Genomic DNA, 20,506 nt, shown 5'->3' on the forward strand with positions numbered 1-20,506 from the left:
CCCCCTTCTTTCATGACCTCTGCCAAAGGCTGGCTTGCATCAGCACTTTTGTCTTTCAGCCATTGTACTCAGGCGAGTCGATCATCCACATTCATCATAGTACAACAACTCCTCATACTCTGCCACTAACGCTTTTGCTCTATTGAAAGTAACTGGGCAAAGTGTTTCTCTGGGAGCTTGGTTTCTCTTTGAGGTGTGACAAGAATACACATAAATTAAGATGTTTGCTGGCCTGGGCTAGCACCAGTGGCATCAGCAGTTGGTCTGTCACCTGTCCTCAGGGGAGGGAGAGATAAGGAACAATGAAGCAGCATTTGGAGATGTTAATGAAGGAGCCATCAGTCTGGGTATTGTCAAGATCGGCTCCCCCTTTGAACCCTGAACTGTTTGAAGTAATGGACAGGCGATACCCCAGCAGGGGGATAAAAAGGGACAGGTTCGCTAAGGCAGGACACACGACACCCGAGGTAACGAGACCCTGGAAGCGGTGCGCCTCTCACAAGTCGGTGGGAAGTACCGGGCCATAAACGCACAGGGTGGGAAGGTACGATCAGCGGGAACCCGGTGTGTGTCCACCCTCGCTTGGGTGCCGGGTTCACTGCAGAGGATCGACCGCATCTGAAGGAGGGGTCACAGTCGGTGACCTCAGGTGACATCACAAAGGACCCTCCCGAAAGCTGCTTGTGAGCAATATCGCAGGTCTGTGTGTGGAAGCCGTTTCGAATGATCATTCGTTCTTGTTCTCTCTCCTTCCCCCCACGTTGTCCATCGCCATGGCAACGATTACTGCGAACTGAACTAAATTGAACTGGACTTTGTGTCACTTTGAAATTGGTCATTTACCCCTAGACAACGATAGAGCTTGATTGATCCTGTTATCTTAATTCTGTGCACATGTGTGTTTATCATTGCTGAACTGTTGCATTTATTATCCTTCCGATTACTGTGTTGCTTGTTTCTTTAATAAAACTTTCTTAGTTCTAGTAATCCAGACTCCAACTGCATGATCCATTTCTGCTGGTTTGGCAACCCAGTTATGGGGTACGTAACATAAGTGGGGTTCTCGTCCGCGATTTTGAACGCTAAATTTGGGACGGAGTAAATTGATTGGGTCAAAATTCCCGAAAGAAAGAAAAGACAAACAGCAGAAATGGAGGCTGAGGAATTTATAAAGGCGCCGACCTTGGAGGCATTAGAGGATGCCAGGAAATAGGAATTGGTAGCTGTGGCCAAACGGTTGAATCTTGCTAAGGGGAAGTCCACAATGAGGAGAGAGGAGATACACAGAGCTATCGTAGAGCACTATGTATCTAAAGGTGTGTTTCCCCAAGGCGAGCTGGAGGTGGTGTCTATTGAAAAACCTGCTGGAGATGCGGCACAGGTGCAGCTCGAAAAACTGAGACTCGAGCCCGAGTTCCGGGTATGGCAGTTGGAGCGGGAAGAGAACGAGAGGGACAGACAGTTGGAGAGAGAAGAGAAAGAGAGAGAGAGACAGTTGCAGCGAGAGGAGAAACAGAGGGAAAGGGAATTCGAATTGGAGAAGTTAAGGTTAAGGGCAGAGCAGGGGCTCGTGCCGAACCAAGGTGGAGGGTTCCGGGTGACCCAGGAGGTTAGGCTGGTTCCCCCATTTGACGATACCGACGTGGATCGGTACTTTCTCCACTTCGAAAAAGTGGCTATAAGTCAGGACTGGCCGAGGGATAAGTGGGTTGTTTTACTTCAGAGTGTACTGAAAGGGAAAGCCCAAGAAGCTTACTCTGCTTTGTCCGCGGAAGATGCCCAGAGGTATGAGGTGGTGAAAGAGGCCATCCTCAGGATTTATGAGTTGGTCCCGGAGGCATACCGGCAGAGGTTCCGGAATGCGAGGAAGCAGTGGGACCGCATGTATTTGGAATTTGCCCATGAGATGCAGACATATTCTGAGCGTTGGTGCACCTTGAAGGGGGTAGAGGAGGATTATGAAAGACTGCTGCAGCTGATCCTGATTGAGCAGTTTAAAGGTTGTGTCCCTGAGGGTATGAGACCCTACCTAGATGAGAAGGAGGCAGCCACGTTAGCCACAACTGCTAAGTTAGCGGATGAGTATGCGTTGACGCATAAAATGAAGTTTGCCCCGAGTAAAAGCTACCAGAAGGGTAGTCAGGACGGCGGGGAGAGTCGCCGGAAAAGTCAGAAAGTAAGCCGAGGACTAGTGAGAAGGATAAGGTAGACTGGGAGCAGTCTGGCAGGAAGTCTCCTGGGGTCGTCTGTTATAATTGCGGGGAAGTCGGACACTTTGCGTCCAGGTGCTTTGCCCCAAAGAAGGAGACGGGAAAAGGGAAGACAGCGATTTTGACTGGCTGTATCGAGCTGTTAAGCGAACCGCTAGCGAAGGACAGGTCTGCCAAAGTTCAGGAAGGGCGCGAGAGGTTTATCTCGGCCGGATTGGTGTCAGTGAAGGAGGGGTTAAAACCAGTTCCAGTGCGGATCTGGAGAGACACGGAAGCGTGTCAGTCACTAATACTGAAGAGTGTATTAGAGTTTAGCTCAGAGACCCAGACTGGGGAGGTCAAGGTCAAAGGTGTTGGGGAAGGGACAGAGTCAGTCCCTTTGCACCAGATACACTTACAAAGCAACCTGGTCTCTGGACTAGTCAGGATCGGGGTGAGGTCCGAATTACCGATGAAAGGCGTGGAAGTCTTGCTCGGTAATGACCTCGCCGGGGGAATCGTGTTCCCAATCGTGAGATTGACAGGTCGGCCTGCCAGCAGTGAGGCCCCGCCCATGGACTCACAGGTTCATCACGGGACCGCGGTAGTAAATTTAGCTGCGGTGGTAAATTTAGCTGAAACGTCTCTGCCAACCTTGTACAAGAAGGGGGTAGAAAGTGAAAAGAAGGAGTGTAGTGAGACAAGAGGTAGTGAGGGAGCTGGGACAGACGTAGCAGTAGCCAGGAAAGAATTTATGCAGACGCGGGAGCGAGACGAGGGGCTGATGGTTTCAGCAGAGACAGCTCTCTCTGACACAGACTTGACAAGGGAACTAGTAGGCTATTGTGTGGGGGAGGAAGTGCTAGGGAAGCAAGGGAGACCAAGTACTGTGCCCGCAGATGAGGGGTGGGGGGTGGTGCAAAAGAGTTATGGGGATGAGGTTTTTAACCTGGCCCACGAGGTACCCCCCTGTGGTCATTTTGCGGTGCTGGAGGAAACAGTTGGTGGAATCATGAAAGAGGTTTACCAGCTGCCCAGTGGGGAGGATGTTATTGATTATGGCCGACGCAAACTGAGACAGTCACAGGCTTTTGATATGCTAACAAACCTAGTTGGGGTTAGCGTGGAAATCAGTGAAGCTAGGGGCCCCCTGATAAGAGAAAAAAACCATTTTGAAAAGATTAATATGGTATCGATCAGATGGGAGAAGGCTATTGTTTTGGCCAGGTCTACTGATAAGGTCTCTCCCTTAATCCCCAAACAAAGCGACTCTTTAGGAGAAGTAATTAAACGACTCGCACCCGTGTGTTTGATTGTCCCGAGGCGATGCAAAGAACTGGGACATTGGGTGGTGTCTGTTACAATAGGTCAGCCTAGTAAACAACAGTCATATGGAATGAGTAATTCAGTGACTAAAGGGCTGATGAACACAGAGGTGTGTATTGGCAATTTAATATGGCTGTCTGAAGGCAGCTTGATAGTGAACCTTGAAAAAAATGAGTTCGGCCACATGAAGGTCACTTACCTGGGAATTGTGGTGACACAGGGGCAGCTGGCAGTGATGCAAGCTACAGTGCAGGCTATCGCTGACCTCCCAACCCCGACAGACAAGAGGGCCCTCAGAAGGCTCTTGGAGATGGTGGGATACCGTAGGAAGTTTTGCAATAACTCTGTGGTCACTACCCCTTCCCCTCCTACTAAGCCCTTGCGAGAAAAAACTAAGTCTGAATGGGACGACCCTTGTTACTGTGGTCCGGGACAAAACCAAATGAGAGGTTACATTGATCACAATTCATCAGTGTTTTTGGCCACTATGACGTTTGCTGAGTTGGAGCCTGGTCTAAGGGATTATTAATAACACATGTAAAAGGCACGGAAAATGTGATTGCTGACTGTCTGTTAAGGTGCTGACAACTTCAAATTCTCTGTATTAGCCAAATAGCTGATAAAGATGTATATTTGTGTGTATCAAATAATGTATTCATGTTTGTAATTTTTACCCCAGTAAAAATCCTTAAAGGGGGGAAGTGTGACGAGAATACACATAAATTAAGATGTTTGCTGGCCTGGGCTAGCACCAGTGGCATCAGCAGTTGGTCTGTCACCTGTCCTCAGGGGAGGGAGAGATAAGGAACAATGAAGCAGCATTTGGAGATGTGTAATGAAGGGACGGGAGAGAGAGCTGTCTGGAGCGGCTCCTCCTTTGAACCCTGAACTGTTTGAAGTGATGGACAGGCGATACCCCAGCAGGGGAATAAAAAGGGACAGGTTCGCTAAGGCAGGACACACGACACCCGAGGTAACGAGACCCTGGAAGCGGTGCGCCTCTCACAAGTCGGTGGGAAGTACCGGGCCATAAACGCGCAGGGTGGAAAGGTACGATCAGCGGGAACCCGGTGTGTGTCCACCCTCGCTTGGGTGCCGGGTTCACTGCAGAGGATCGACCGCATCTGAAGGAGGGGTCACAGTCGGTGACCTCAGGTGACATCACAAAGGACTCGCCCGAAAGCTGCTTGTGAGCAATATCGCAGGTCTGTGTGTGGAAGCCGTTTCGAATGATCATTCGTTCTTGTTCTCTCTCCTTCCCCCCACATTGTCCATCGCCATGGCAACGATTACTGCGAATTGAACTAAATTGAACTGGACTTTGTGTCACTTTGAAATTGGTCATTTACCCCTAGACAATGATAGAGCTTGATTGATCCTGTTATCTTAATTCTGTGCACATGTGTGTTTATCATTGCTGAACTGTTGCATTTATTATCCTTTCAATTACTGTGTCGCTTGTTTCTTTAATAAAACTTTCTTAGTTCTAGTAATCCAGACTCCAACTGAGTGATCCATTTCTGCTGGTTTGGCAACCCAGTTACGGGGTACGTAACAGAGGAAAAGAATCTGGTTGCTTCTCTATTTAGTGCAAGCATCCCCTTGCCACCGTGTTGGGATTGGGTCATTGAGGACAACAAGGAGTAGCCAGAGATCCTACCTCAAGGCAGCACCCAGCCTGGAATAAACATTGACTGTTTACTCTTTTCCCTAAATGCTGCCTGGCCTGTTGAGTTCCTCCAGTATTTTGTGTGTGTTGCTTTGGATTTCCAGTATCTCCAGATTTTCTCGTGTCTAGAATTTGTAATGACTTGTATTTCACCACAGCTGCTGCCTATTAATCTTAGCTTGTGAGTTTAGAGATTAAAACAAAACTATTAACTTTAGTGATGATTTATCTTTCTGTTTTTTCAGACAACGTAATATTTTCATATACTCTACAGATTGAGCACCCCCTATCCAAAAATCCAAAATCCGAAAATCTCCAAAATCCAGAATTTTTATGAGCACTGATATGATGACACAATTGGAAAACTGCGCAAGGTTCTGGGAAGGCTCCCAGGTGATGCATAGGTCTCTGCGCACCACAGACAGTTCATAGAAGTAACTTCACATACACTGAGTGGAGTAACCTGTTTGTGTCAATTTGTTTTCAGCAATCATCGTGCACCACTCACTGTAATTACCATGTGTTTTACGCTTATTCTCTGTGCTGTGAAGATGTTGTTGAAAATGTCAGAAAATGCAGTTACCCCAATAGGTAATAGTGAAAAGAAAAAAGAGGAATCCTTTATGTTTATCTATAGCACAGAATGTCAAGTTATTGGAAAAACTTGACAGCTGTGTAAGTGTGAAGCATCTGAGAGAGGAGTGTCATGTCAGAATGACCAACATCTATAATCTGAAGAAACAGAAGGACAAACTTCTTCTTCTTCTTGTGCCTTGCGCGTTACACGCTTGGGCGATCATGGCTCCCCACATTGAATGATCTCTCACACACTTAGATCTGTTAGTTCTTTCACAATGTCCATATTTTCTTCTTTGCCTTCCTCTTCCGCATTTCCCAGGCATACAGCCTTGTAATGTAAGGCATTCTATTTCTCCCTTTCTGATGACATGGCCCAGGAATTTAAGTTTCCTCTCATTTAATGTTCTCATTAAAGATCTTTTTGTATGGGCATGTTGGAGTACTGTCTCATTAGTTACCCTATCTCTATATGATATTTTCAGCATTCTTCGAAGAAACCACATTTCTGTTGCTTTTAAGTTTCTTTGGAGGTCTGGTGTCCATGTTTCAGAAGCATACAGCAGGATTGACCAGATGTAACATTTTAGTAGCCTAACCCTAATTGTCATAGAAATGTGTCTGTTGGTGAAAATGGGTTTCGTTGTTTGGAAGTTGGTTTTGGCAATGGCAATTCTTTTTATTTCTACTTTACTTCTAGCATCTTGTGATATAAGGCGACCAAGGTAATCAAAGCTGGTCTTTTGTTCAATCTCTTGGCTACTGATGTACAATTGGCAGCTGGGAGTATTTGCTATTACTGTACATTTGTTTTTTTTTTACAGTTGATGGTTAGACCAAAATCTATACTTGTTTGTGCTACTTTGTCTAGGAGAATTTGTAGGACAAACTGTTAAAGTTTAATGCTGAAAGTAATGAGTCGAGGTTAATGGGAAATAGAAAACCATTGCATTTTCTTCTCAAGGAGTTTACGAAGATTCAGCATGACATCTAAAACTTTGACAAACTTCTATAGATGTGTAGTGGAGAGTATATCGACTGGCATAGAAACACCAATGCCCTTGAACGGAAAATCCTACAGAAAAAATATAAATACAACCCAGTCTACCACGGGTACAGGCTTCTCCACCATTGAGCATATCTACACGAAACACTGTCACAGGAAAGCAACATGCATTATCAGGGACACCACCCAGGAAAAGCTCTCTTCTTGCTGCTGCCATGAGGAAGAAGGTGCAGGGGCCTCAGGACTCTCAGCACCAGGTTCAGGAAGTTATTGTCTCTCAACCATCGGGCACTTGAACCAAAAGGAATAACTTCACTTAACTTCACCTGCCCCATCATTGAAATGTTCCCATAACCTATGGACTCACTTTTTCTTCATCTCATGTTCTCAATATTTATTGCTTATTTATTATTATTATTATTTATTTTCTTTTGTGTTTGTTGTATTTTGCACACTGGTTAAACGCTCAAGTTGGTGTGGTCTTTCACTGATTCTGTTATTGTTATTATTCTATAGATTTATTGAGTACGCCCACAAGAAAATAAATCTCAGTGTTGTAAAGGGTGACATATACGGTATCTACCTTGTTAATGAATTTGCTATGAACTTCGAACTTTAAAAATGTTGACCATTTTTGTTTTCATTACATTTATCTGTAATTAAATTCAGTCTTTTGTTCTTGTACCTTGTATAAACCTAAAAAAAGTAAAATACAAATACAGTGCACTGTAACCTTTTAATCAAAATATGGCGGAGGCTGAAAGCCTGCCGTAGTTTGTTATTCAACAGCTAATTCAAGTATCCTGCCGAAGCTTTTGTTGCGCTGCAAACATTATCTTTTTATTATATTAATAGTATGTAATTTTTTTTACTGTTAAGTACAAATGTGTGATGAGCAAGTGAAAGAATAAGACTGCTTACCGGTAGCACATAAACTTAGAATCAGGAAAATTGGCAATGTTCTCCTGGACAGCTAAGGTATTGATAGCCCATCTTTCAATGGTTTGATGTACACAACATACTATTTTTTCTGGACAAAATTATTAAAACTGTTACGTAAAACTATCTTCAGTGTTTATATATAAGCTTTATATGTAATATAAATGGTTTTTGTGTTTAGACCTGCTATCTCCAAGCTATCTCATTATATAGATGCAAATATTCCAAAATCCGAAATCCGAAACACTTCTGGCTCCAAGCGTTTTGGATAAGGGATGCGCAACCTATGTTCTTATTTATTCTTGTTTAATCATTTTCACATTTCATTGGTTCTACAGATCTAATTATAATTTAAAGTTATTAAAAGTAGAAAATGGTCAACAGATCAGGCAGTGCCTGTGAAGAGAGAAAAAGGAAAATATTCCATGTTGCTTCATCAGTAAATTAAAGTTGTGTGTTGGATGCTGTATTTGCTTCATCATCCTTTGCAAGCATATGGGATTCTATTGTATGTTGTTGGTTCTAACACCAAGGTTTAATCAAAATATAAAAAGGTTCAAGAAATGCATTAAGCACCTGAAGCATTTCAGGCTTTTCTGAAAGAACAAATTCTGTTACCAAAAATAAGTATACTTAGGGCAGATTTTGGAATTTTGTGTATGGTGCAAAAACTGACTTGCTTTCTGAAAAAAAAGAGATCTGCCTGCTGGTGATCTCTGTTTTTGGCCTAACAGAGTTGAGGGGTCTAGGGAGAAAATCTCTCCAGGTGCACATTAAGTGTGCCCATGCAGTTCAGATGCCCAGCTTCTCCAGGAGTCCAGGGGCACTGGAATGTTAGATCTATTCACGAGTTGTGGGTGAGAGTGGGAGAGGTGAAGTGAGTATACTATGGTATAGAAAAAGTGCGTCATCAGATGGTGCAAGCTTTTGGAAGCATAGGCAAGAATGTCCATGTTATTCGGTGTATATATTCACACGTCCATAACTTAATGCCACAATCTACCCATTCGATAATGACTATAGGGTCCAGTCCTCTGCATGATCCCACTTACTAGCAACAGAGGAGCTGAAGGCAGTGCAGACAGGGCCAAAGACTTAACCTGTTCTTTAACAGATTTGACGTTGTGGCTCCTGCCCATCCCCCACACGAGCCATCTGTTGTCGGCCCCCAATTAACACACATTCCACTCTCCCCTCCTACCCCTCCTCACAGTCCCCCACCCTGCTCTCATGACTATACCCCTTCCCCACACGAAACCACCATAGTGGGCTTCACAGCTGAACAGGTGAGAAGACAGCTGAAACATCTCAGCCCAAGCAAGGCTGCAGGACCGGATGGTGTCAGTACTAGGGTGCTCAAAGCCTGTGCCCCTCAGCTATGTTAAGTACTTTGCCATGTCTTCAACCTGAGCCTGAGGCTCCGGAGGGTTCCTGTGCTGTGGAAGACGTCCTGCCTCGTCCCTGTGCCGAAGACGCTGCGCCCCAGCGGCCTCAATGACTACAGACCAGTGGCATTTACCTCCCACATCATGAAGACCCTAAAGAGACTTGTTCTGGAGCTGCTCCGACCTATGGTCAGGCCACACTTAGATCCCCTCCAGTTCACCTACCAGCCCCGACTAGGAGTTGAGGATGCCATCGTCTACCTGCTGAACCGTGTCTACGCCCACCTGGACAAGCCAGCGAGCACTGTCAGGTCATGTTTTTTGACTTCTCCAGTGCGTTCAACACCATCTGCTCTGCTCTGCTGGGGAAGAAGCTGACAGCGATGCAGGTGGATGCTTTCCTGGTGTCATGGATTCTTGATTACCTGACTGGCAGACCACAGTACGTGTGCTTGCAACATTGTGTGTCCGACAGAGTGATCAGCAGCACTGGCGCTCCACAGGAGACTGTCCTGTCTCCCTTTCTCTTCACCATTTACACCTCGGACTTCAACTACTGCACAGAATCTTGTCATCTTCAGAAGTTTTCGGATGACTCTGCCATAGTTGAATGCATCAGCAAGGGAGATGAGGCTGAGTACAGGGCTACGGTAGGAAACTTTGTCACATGGTGTGAGCAGAATTATCTGCAGCTTAATGTGAAAAAGACTAAGGAGCTGGTGGTAGACCTGAGGAGAGCTAAGGTACTGGTCACCCCTGTTTCCATCCAGGGGGTCAGTGTGGATATGGTGGAGGATTACAAATACCTGGGGATACAAATTGACAATAAACTGGACTGGTCAAAGAACACTGAGTCTGTCTACAAGAAGGGTCAGAGCCGTCTCTATTTCCCGAGGAGACTGAGGTCCTTTAACATCTGCTGGACGATGCTGAGGATGTGCTTCAAGTCTATGGTGGCCAGTGCTATCATGTTTGCTGTTGTGTGCTGGGGCAGCAGGCTGAGGGTAGCAGACACTAACAGAATCAACAAACTCATTCGTAAGGCCAGTGATGTTGTGGGGATGGAACTGGACTCTCTCATGGTGGTGTCTGAAAAGATGATGCTGTCCAAGTTGCATGACATCTTGGACAATGTCTCCCATCCACTACATAATGTACTGGTTGGGCACAGGAGTACATTCAGCCAGAGACTCATTCCACCGAGATGCAACACAGAGAGTCATAGGAAATCATTCCTGCCTGTGGCCATCAAACTTTACAACTCCTTCCTTGGAGAGTCAGACACCCTGAGCCAATAGGCTGGTCCTGGACTTATTTCCTGGCATAATTTACATATTACTATTTAACTATTTATGGTTTTATTGCTATTTAATTATTTATGGTGGAACTGTAATGAAAACCAATTTCCCCTGGGATCAATAAAGTATGACTATGACTATGACTATGACTATTTTTCATGCCCTTGTAAGAAAGACAACAAATTTCACATCAGATATGACAGTGATAATGAACCTGATTCTGATTCTGATTGAGGTGAGTGATGGGTCCAGTTTCTTTTGTTGGGCTGATTGGTGCATCAGTTCTTCTTACATTCTTCCTATAATGGGGTGACCCAAACTGCATACAATGCTCCAAGCTGACTGATGTTTTATATAGCTGCAGCCTGATTCCCCTACTTTTATACTGAACATCCCGATATGACTTCCTTACCAGCTTAAACATTTTTGTAGCCAATTTCAGGGAACTATGGACTGAACCTCAAGATCCCCCGGTACCTCAATGCTATTAAGGGATCTACCATTAAATATCTTCTTTCTCCTTTCATTTGACATTCCAAACTGTAATACCTCACTTTTTCTGGGGTTGAAAATCATCTGCCACTTCTCTGCCCATATCGGTAACTGATCTACTGTATATCAGCTGTATTGCTTGATGGTTGTTTACACTGTCCACAACTCCACAATCTTGGTTTCAGCTGCAAATATATAAATCTACCAAGCTACATTTTCATTCAAATAATTGATATATGTGATCAGCAACAACAGAGGGCCCTGCTCCAATCACTAGTTACAGACCTCCAGCTGGAATAAAAGTCAGTTCTACATCCAGTCTTGCAGATCACCCTAGATCCCATACATCTTTATCTTCTGAATCAACCTACAGTACCATGAGGAAACTTGTCAAATGGATAACTAAAGCCCATGTAGATAATGTCCACTGCTTTCCCCTAATGTAGCTCCTTTGATACCTCTTTAAAAGCTCTATCAAGTTTGTAAGGCATGACCTGTCCTGCTTAAAGCCATGCTGCCTGACCTTATGTAGGCCATTCCTTTCCAAATAGACATAAATCCTAACACTTAGTGTCCTTTCCAGTAGCTTCCCTACCACTGCCTATAGTTACCGAAATTATCCCAATTTCATTTCTTAAATAAAAGGCATAATAATTGCTAATCTTCAGTCCTCTGGAATCTTGCCTTTTCCTTGTGAGGGCAGAAAGATCCTTGTCAAAGCACCAGAAATCTCCTTACTTGCTTCTTTCAATATTCTGGGATATATAACGTTAGGTTCTTGGGACTTATGAACCTTAATGCTTTTCAGAAGACCCAACAATATCTTCTTCTTAATCTCAAAATATCCCAGCATGCCCTTTTCTAATTCCATTATACTCCAACCTTTCTGCTCAGTAAATACCAACGTAAGTGCTCATTTAGTACTTCAGCCACTTGCTCTGATTCCTTAGTCATCCTCTTTTTCTTAATTCAAGTAGAAAGTGCTTTTGGGATTATCCTTGATCCTGCTCACCAAGGATATTTCCTGGCCCCTTTTGGCCTTCCTAATTGCCTGGTTGAGCACTTTCCCACTATCTTTATCTTTGAAGGAAATTATTTTATTTGTAGTAAAGGACACAGATGAATGATAAAGATTGAAATAAAGGACACAATTAAATTATAAAGATTCATCTTTGAAAGTGACATGCAAGACATACTCTTGGTTTTCATAATGTTATAAAATAATCCTTGAATGTATTGATCTTTCTACTTTAAGAGATTTTTTTAAAATTCCAGCATTTTAAATGACATTAGAAAAGCAGACAATACTTAGAAAATGTGGCATTTTGGAACTAAAGTGAAATGAATAATTAATTATCTGTCAGAATTTTGGAGGATAAATATGAATAAGCATTGGACCACAAGTCTTTGTTCATATTTCGAGTTTCTTGATGGAAAATTTTATCAGGGAAGCATCAATTTAAATGTTAAATAATTACCAGACAGCACAACAGAGGAGAAAGAGCTTTTGTTTAAACTTTCTAATTCTTAATAACTTACACTGATCTAATCATTGTAACATAAAAGGGATCCATAACACGAGATGAAATAACTTAGAATATTTTTCCACATAGATAGGTTATGGGCTGAGTGCCGGTCAGTGAGATTAGATGAGAGTAGCATTCGGCACGGACTAGAAGGGCTGAGATGGCCTGTTTCCATGCTGTAATTGTTACATGGTTATATATGGTTATAAAAGCGTATTGCAACTCCACTGCTTTTGACGGCAAGGTATATTTGACCTGTGATGACTAAGCCTGTCAGGGCCTTCTCATAGCAAATGAACCATGAAATTTGGGAACAATGCTCCAAAGTTTATTGAGTTAGACAGTTTGAAAATTGTATGTAAATTCAGACCCCTTATTAAAGCCACGCTGATAGTATGCACTACTCTATTTAGGTGATGTTATTTGAATGGTTGTTCACATGTCAATAACTTTGTATCTTTTTATTCTATTCAGTCAAAGTGGCAAAGCCAATCAGATCATTCTTTCTGGCCTGGCAATGGCTCCCATTCACTGGAGTAACATCGAGTGCCGGGGTGATGAACACAGTATATTTGAGTGTGCAAAGGAGACCAGGCAGCATGGAGACTGCTTCTACAGACGGGTGGCTGTGGCTACTTGTTACCCTCCCAAAGGTAAGCAAGTACGGTATCTGTGAGCTCATTCAATGAGCCGTTCCAATACATTTTCAGAAAAATACCACCCTGTGCTCTAATACTTAAGTGATCAAAATATAGGCAAGGTCAAAATGATCTCTGCAACTGCTGAGAATTAGAACACATTTCCACTACAGTGGATTCAGGTTAATTGGGCCATTAGATAATTGCACCAGCCACTTATTTGGGGCAACACTTAAAGTTGTCCCAAGCTAAATTAAAACTAGTCAAAAAGATTACCAGGATTCTGTTTGTTTATTTGGAACACGATGCTGCTTAATTGGTACAGGAGACTGTTGCCGAACAGTTTCTAGCCGGAGACAGTCATGTGCACTTGTGTGGTTTTTAGAAGCTAACTGTGCTTAGAGTGAACAGTTTTTAAATAGTGTCAGTTGCATGTGTTTGTGATTTTTGCCACTAGTAGTTCGCAAGAAATAAGCAGTAAGATGACTTCAAACTGTTTTACTCACTGCAGTTTTGACCATTCAGGCTGGGAAATGGCAGGGTGTGAAAATGAAATGATTTCACTACTTGAACAAGTTAGGCCCTATGAAGAATTTGAAGGTATCGACAATCATCTTGAATGTTACAATGAAAATGAAGATTTGGAGGACGCAGTGGTCGATGGCATTGCACGAAGGCAGTCCATCATCTGCATTAGGTGTATGTGCTGATCTTGTTCTTTTTGTACACTGGATGAGTTCCTCCATTGATAACTATTAGGAATTAATACACAGTTTTGTAGACTTGTAGTACTATTGGTAATATTCTAATTTATCCTGTATTTCATTTATATGCGTAATTTTTTCACTCAGTTAAATGGTAGTTACTGGTAGTCCTTTTTATACCTTTTTAACAATTTCCATGAAACTTCGGCTAATTAAAGCAGCAGCATAACTAGGACAAAATGGACTAGTCTGGATGTGTCGCAGTTAATCGGAATCCACTGTATATCCAATCAAATTACTAAGCATTTTCCCCTGAACAGTAAGAATCTGCTCTGCTCACCCACTTTACAATTTAACATTAATTTAGCTTTCGTAAGCACCAGGCTGACTTCAGCTACCAAATAAATGAAAACTTAATGAAAAATCTTTGAAAAACTAAGCTTCGTGCATCTATGGACTTCACAGTGAGAAAATTAATTCATTTACATAGTACAGACAGTTAAACTATGTTAAAGTACCTCACACCAATTTGTTTGCCTGTGAAGGTAAATCTCAGAAACAGAAAGATTTTTCTTTATTTATAAATGATAATAAATAACTTATTAACAAAACATCTTTTGGTTTAACTTTAGCAACAGTATTTTTTCCAATCCGACTGGTTGGTGGCAGCTCCGAATATGAAGGACGGGTGGAAGTCTATCGTTCTGGGCAATGGGGAACTGTGTGTGATGACCACTGGGATGAGGCAGATGCTGAAGTTGTCTGCAGACAATTGGGCATAAGGTTGGTGTGATTTCACTGCTGTAATTAGATTATAATTAAAGATGAAAGGATGATTCAGTTCAAAGTCACTGGACAACTCTGCATTAATACCCTGATTTGCATTTCCTATTGAATTAGAAGTACTAGAAGCACCTGATGAAAGGCAATGATGGCACATGACCTTAAAAGGCGGGTATGACAGCAGAGCAGAGATGTCTGAAGTTTCTGGGAATAGCTCTCAAGTCGCAGGATAGGTATACCCCACACAGGAAGAAGTTTTCAAATGGCAGGAGTAGGGAACAGTGGCTGACAAGGGAAGTTAAAGGCTACATAAAAGCCAAGGAAAGGACATATAAGGTAGAAAAAGTGAGTGGGAAGTTTTTAAAATCCAACAAAAGGCAACTAAAAAAAGCTATAAGAAGAGAAAAGATGAAATATGAGGTCTGACTTGCCAATACTATAAAGCAGGATACCAGAATTATTTTCAGTTATATAAAGAGTAAAAGGAAGGTGAGAGTTGATATTGGACCACTGGAAGATGATGCTGGTGAGGTAGTAATGGAGGACAAAAAATGGCAGATAAACTGGAATTTAGAAGAATGTGGGGGGATCTCATTGAAACCTACTAAATGTTGAAAGGACTAGATAGGGTGGAGGTGGGGGGGATGTTTTCTATGGTGGGGGTATCCAGAACTAGAGGGCACAGCTTCGCAATTGAGGGACAAACCTTTAGAACAGAGGTAAGGAGGACTTTTTTCAGCCAGAGACTAATAATTCTGTGGAATGCTCTGCCACAGACTGCGGTGGAGGCCAAGTCTGTGGGTATGTTTAAGGCTGAAGTTGATCCAGGATCAGGCATGATGAAATGGCAGAGCAGACTCGATAGGCTGAATGGCTTAATTTTGCTCCTCCGTCCAATGGTCTTATAGTCTTGTATGTTTTGTACACAATACTGAAGTAATATAGTACAACCCTTTAATGGGATATGTACCTTGCTATCAACTCCAACAATTAATATGCACCTATCAAAGGCGCCATGGTGGTATAGTAGTTAGCACAACATTATTACAGCTCAGAGTGTCAGAATTCAGAGTTCAATTCCTGTGCCGTCTGTAAGGAACTTGTATGTTCTCTCTGTGAACGCGTGGGTTTCCTCCGGTTGCTCCATTTCCTCCCATAGTTCAAAGACGTACCAGTTAGTAGATGAACTGGTCATTGTAAATTTTCCTGGTGATTAGGCTGGTGTTAAAGTAGATGGGTTGCTGGGCGGAGCAGCTCGCTGGGCAGGAAGAGCTTGTTCCATACTGTATCTCTTAAATACGTACACACAGTACGTGTAGAAATAAATAATTGACCCTAGGAAAATGGCATTGACTTCTTGAACTGCTGCAGTTTTTGTGATGAAAGTAATCCAAGATTGGTTTGTAAGGTCTTCTGGAAAATTGAATAGTGAGGAAGGAGTGATCATTTATTTCATAGCAGGAAGTAAATTGAATTCTACAGATCCCATATTACCCGATGTAATGTATACACTTCTCTGAAATTTCTTCTTTCCAGCACTTTTTTGTTTAATCAAAAGTCCAAAGGATGCAGTAATTAATTTCACGAGCTCCACTGAGTAACTTCCCATCACCTTTAAGAATGAAGTGACAAAATAAAAGTAACATCCTTACTTTCTTCTCTACTTAATGCAATGGACAATATATACAATTGGCTACTGCTCACCCTCCACTATCACTAACCATTGAAGTCAGTTCTTTATTTTCCAGTTTTGAACATATTACAAAAACAGCTGGGGTCGTAACTTAGTTGGTTTAGTAGGTTTTTTTGCAATACTTGCTTCCTGAGAATGGTAATTTTTTTACTGAGCAAAAGAGGGTGAAAGATGTTGAGGCCAGCTTTACTAGAGGAGAAAAGGTAATTTCCTGGCTTTCACTGAAGTAGGAGTGAGAAATCACTACAGCAAGCAAAGTTAGAAGCAAAACGATGAATGGGAGGAGCATTCCTGGCCTTCCTTTTTCCTTCAGATTGATGGCTGGGCATTCCAAAGACATGAGCACACAGGAAAACATGGATTTGTCCGACTGAGAGTACAACTTCTCTTCTTCTGTGTCCTGCTGCTCTATCAATACCTTGTCCGTTCATGGTGAGAACTATACCAAGGTTTCTCTGAACCTTTATTCCACCTCCCGTATAATTGCAATTTTTACACATAACAGGAATCCCCAAAATCCAGGCTAGTGTCACAAGCACCCATGGCAATATTATAGGTTCTAGCATTGAAGTTAATTTCCATCATGAACTACAAGATCTTTCATTGGAAGAATGCCTGGGTCAACTAGTGGATCAATGTGTGTATGCTTCCCAGACAGAGAGCAGGCTGCTTTAATTATACAGCTGCAATGCAAAATGAAGATTAGTTTGTGTGTGACTCTAAACTGGCCTGCACAGTTTATAACTTTTGACATCTCTGTCATAGCATGAATCGAAGGAGCAATATATAAAAAATGCTGGAGGAACTCAGCAGGTCAGGCAGCATCCATGGAAGTGAATGTTTCGGGGCAAGACCCTTTGTCGGAACTGAAAAGGAAGCGGGAGGATGCCAGAATAACAAGGCAGGGGAGGGAAGGAGGATAGCTAGAAGGTGATAGGCGAAACCAGGTGAGGAGGAAAGGTAAAGGGCTGGAGAAGAAGAAATCTGATAAGAAAGGAGAGTGGACCATAAGAGAAAGAGAAAGTGGAGGGGCAACAGGGGGAGGTGATAGGCAGACGAGAAGAGGTAGCGGCCAGAGTAGGGAATAGAAGAAGAGGGGAGGGGGACAGAATGGGAACCAGAATTAGAAGTTTGGCCACTGGGAAGTTCTGCTTTTGGCGGGTGGAGTCGAGGTGATCGACGAAGCAGTCTCCCAGTTTATGTTGGGGTCTCACCAATGTAGAAGAGGCTACATCAGGTTCATCGGACTCAATAGATGATCCAACAGATTTGCAGATGAAGTGTTGCCTCACCTGGAAGGGCTGTTTAGGGCCCTGACTGGAGGTGATGGGGGAGGTGACTAGGCAGGTGTAGCACTTTGGCTGCTTAAATGCCAAGAGGGAGATTAGTGGAGAGGGACAAATGGACAAGGGAATCATGGAGGGAGTGATCCTTGTGGAAAACAGAGAGTGGGGGAAGTTACGTTTTATGGTAGGATCCCTTTGGAGATGGCAGAAGTCATGGAGGATGATGTGTTGGATGCAGAGGCTCTTGGGTAATAGGTAAGGACAAGGGTAACTATCACTTTAAAGGCAGTGGGAAGATGAAGTGAGCACAGACGTCTGGGAAACGGAGGAGATATGGGTTAAGGCAGCAGCAAACCTTAAGGAACAGGTTTTAGGATTAAGATTAGTTTAATTTGGCACATGTACATTGAAACATACAGTAAAATGCATCACATCAAATCAACGAGGACTGTGCTGGGCAACCTTCATGTGTCACCATGCTTCCAGTGCCTAAATAGCAGCCCACAAATCAGTAACCCTAACCATACATTGTTGGAATGTGGGAGGACACCAGAGCACCTGGACAAAACTCACAAGATCACAAGGAGAGCGTACAGACTTCTTACAGACAGTGGCAGGAATTGAACCCCAATCTTACAGCTGGTCACAATAAAGCATTGCGCTAATCATTACGGTACCATTCCGCGTAGCAATGTACAGCTGGGTGGAAGTGCATCCAATAACTCTGACCTTCAAAGTTCTCAAGGTTGTTACTTTTGCACCTCCGTCTCAAATTTCCCTGTCAATGAACCTAATAATGGAACAGGCAGTACAGCTATACAAGGAAATGCAAGGTGAGCATATGAAGACTCTGCATTATTTCATCAGACAATCATAATCATGTTCATAAAATAATAAAATACTTCATTACGTGTGAGCCAACTACACTTGCCCCATTTCTCTGCCAACTCAATTACTATGCATGCTCTTTACGAGGGGTGATTGATATGTTCGTGGCCTAAGGTAGAAGGAGTCAATTTTAGAAAACCTAGCACATTTATTTTTCCTACATTTACACACTTAGTCCAGCAGTTATAGAGCATACGGATCCCTTCTTTGTAGAGGTCGGCGTCTTGGACCTTCAGAAAGTGGTCCACAACAAGGATGATTGATAAGTTTGTGGCCTAAGGTAGAAGGAGATGAGTTATTAACGTCAAACTTTCTGCGTTTTCACTCAGAGTTGAACTGCACGTGCACGTAACAAGAGCTGTATAACTCATCTCCTTCTACCTAAGGCCACAAACTTATCAATCGCCTCTGCTGTGGACCACCTGGAGGTCCAAGACGCTCCCATCACAAGCACGTGCAGTTCCACTTTCATGGATTCTTCAGCTTATGTTCTTGATATTTATTACAAATTGATTTTTTATTATTATGTCATTTTTCTTCTGTATTTGCACAGCTGTTGTCTTTCGCACACACTGGTTGTCCACTCTCTTGAGTGCGGTCTTTCTGTTATGGTTATTGGATTTATTGAGTATGCCTCCAAAAAAACAAATCTCAGGGTTGTATATGGTGACATATATATACTTTGAAAACACTCCACAACAAATTTTTTTAAAAGTGTTGCTTCCTCAGAAATCTTTTTGGTTATGATAGACTGTTTGAAGCTGGACAAAAATATAATTTCAGATTACTTGTATCATGTAGGAGTTTGGAGAAACAAGAAATTAACTTTTATTGAATATAATGAGTTTAATTGCATAAGTGTGCCGAAGCTTTGCAATAGTTCAACTCAGCTAAAAGTGTTTTGTTGATGATCTTCATTTGTACTCTGTGTCTGAGGCTTCTTGCTTAAGTGCCCGACAATAATCAGCAGCACTGATGGATTCCAGTTGCCCTGATACTGTTTCTCCATGACTGCAATGTCCTGGTGAAACCTTTCACCGTGCTTAATACTGACAGCACCAAGATTTGCAGGGATCTCTGTTTAAATGGGAATGCAGAATGTGAAGCTTTAGTAACATGTTGCACTTCATAGTTTTGTATGCTTGAAACATGTTGTCAACCAGCTACACATAGTTTGGCGGTCTATAGTTGCCAAGAAAAATTTTAACAACATCCTTGAATGTCTTCCATGCGATTTTCTCTGGTACCGCTAGAAATACTTCAAATTGCCTGTCATTGATGACCTGTTTGATTTGTGGATCAAAAATGCCTTTCTTAATCTTGGCATCGGTTAGTCTGACGAATTATTTTGGGTAGGCGGGGGGGGAGGGTTTGGGGTCAACGTTCTTGTTGTGTTTTTGTGCATGGCAGAATCGATTTGAGGGCTGATGTTCTTACTGAGTTTTTGTGCAGGGGAGAAGGGCTTGGGAGGTTGATGACAGTGTTGCTGTTCTTTTGTGTATGTGTGTGTGGGGGTGGGTGGGCTTGCTGTTTCTCTTTGAACAACTTCCGTGGTTTTCTTTCTTTCGTGTCTCTGAGTATACGTACTTTGATAATAAATGAACCTTTGAACCTTTGAATTAAAATAACATGATGAATGATAGGGGAATTTCATGGTGATTTTCATGATCAGCAGCCCAAAATCCATAAGGTACACCCAAAAGTATTCAGGAAGCAAAATCTTTGATGTTCAGATAATAAATTTACATTGAACTTTGAATTTACTTTCAACTTTGAAATAACCAGACATTACAACAGTGGTATGCAGATACACATTTCTGAACGCACAACATGTTGAACCTTGGGTTCAGTAGCGAAAGACCACTAACATTCACAGGCATACACTCGGTCACTTTATTAGGTTCAAGAGGTACCTAATATCAAAGCCACTGAGTATTTGTTTATTTTACTTTGCCTTTTTAGCATAAATAGATGAGAAATTAGTGGTATAGAAGCAAACCAGTTTGCTATTTCATAATTTCTGCACCAAGCACTAACTAAAGCATTCATTCATTTTATGCTTTCAGAAAAGAACTGAAAAGTGCAACTCTTTTGCATTGCTTAAACCT

General features: G+C 42.6%; 1 protein-coding gene across 2 annotated transcripts in view; it reads left to right on the forward strand.

Moving 5' to 3' along the window:
* prss12 (serine protease 12) overlaps positions 1-20,506 on the forward strand; it is a 160,582-nt gene that overhangs the window by 20,815 nt on the left and 119,261 nt on the right. For both annotated transcript variants that reach the window (XM_072253175.1, XM_072253176.1), the window contains exons 3-4: positions 12,881-13,059; positions 14,381-14,531. In XM_072253175.1, the coding sequence (XP_072109276.1) occupies positions 12,881-13,059; positions 14,381-14,531 (330 nt within the window). The remainder of the gene's footprint in view (positions 1-12,880; positions 13,060-14,380; positions 14,532-20,506) is intronic.

Source organism: Mobula birostris, chromosome 3 (assembly GCF_030028105.1).
Source record: "Mobula birostris isolate sMobBir1 chromosome 3, sMobBir1.hap1, whole genome shotgun sequence".
In the NCBI taxonomy this organism is placed as follows: Eukaryota; Metazoa; Chordata; class Chondrichthyes; order Myliobatiformes; family Myliobatidae; genus Mobula; species Mobula birostris.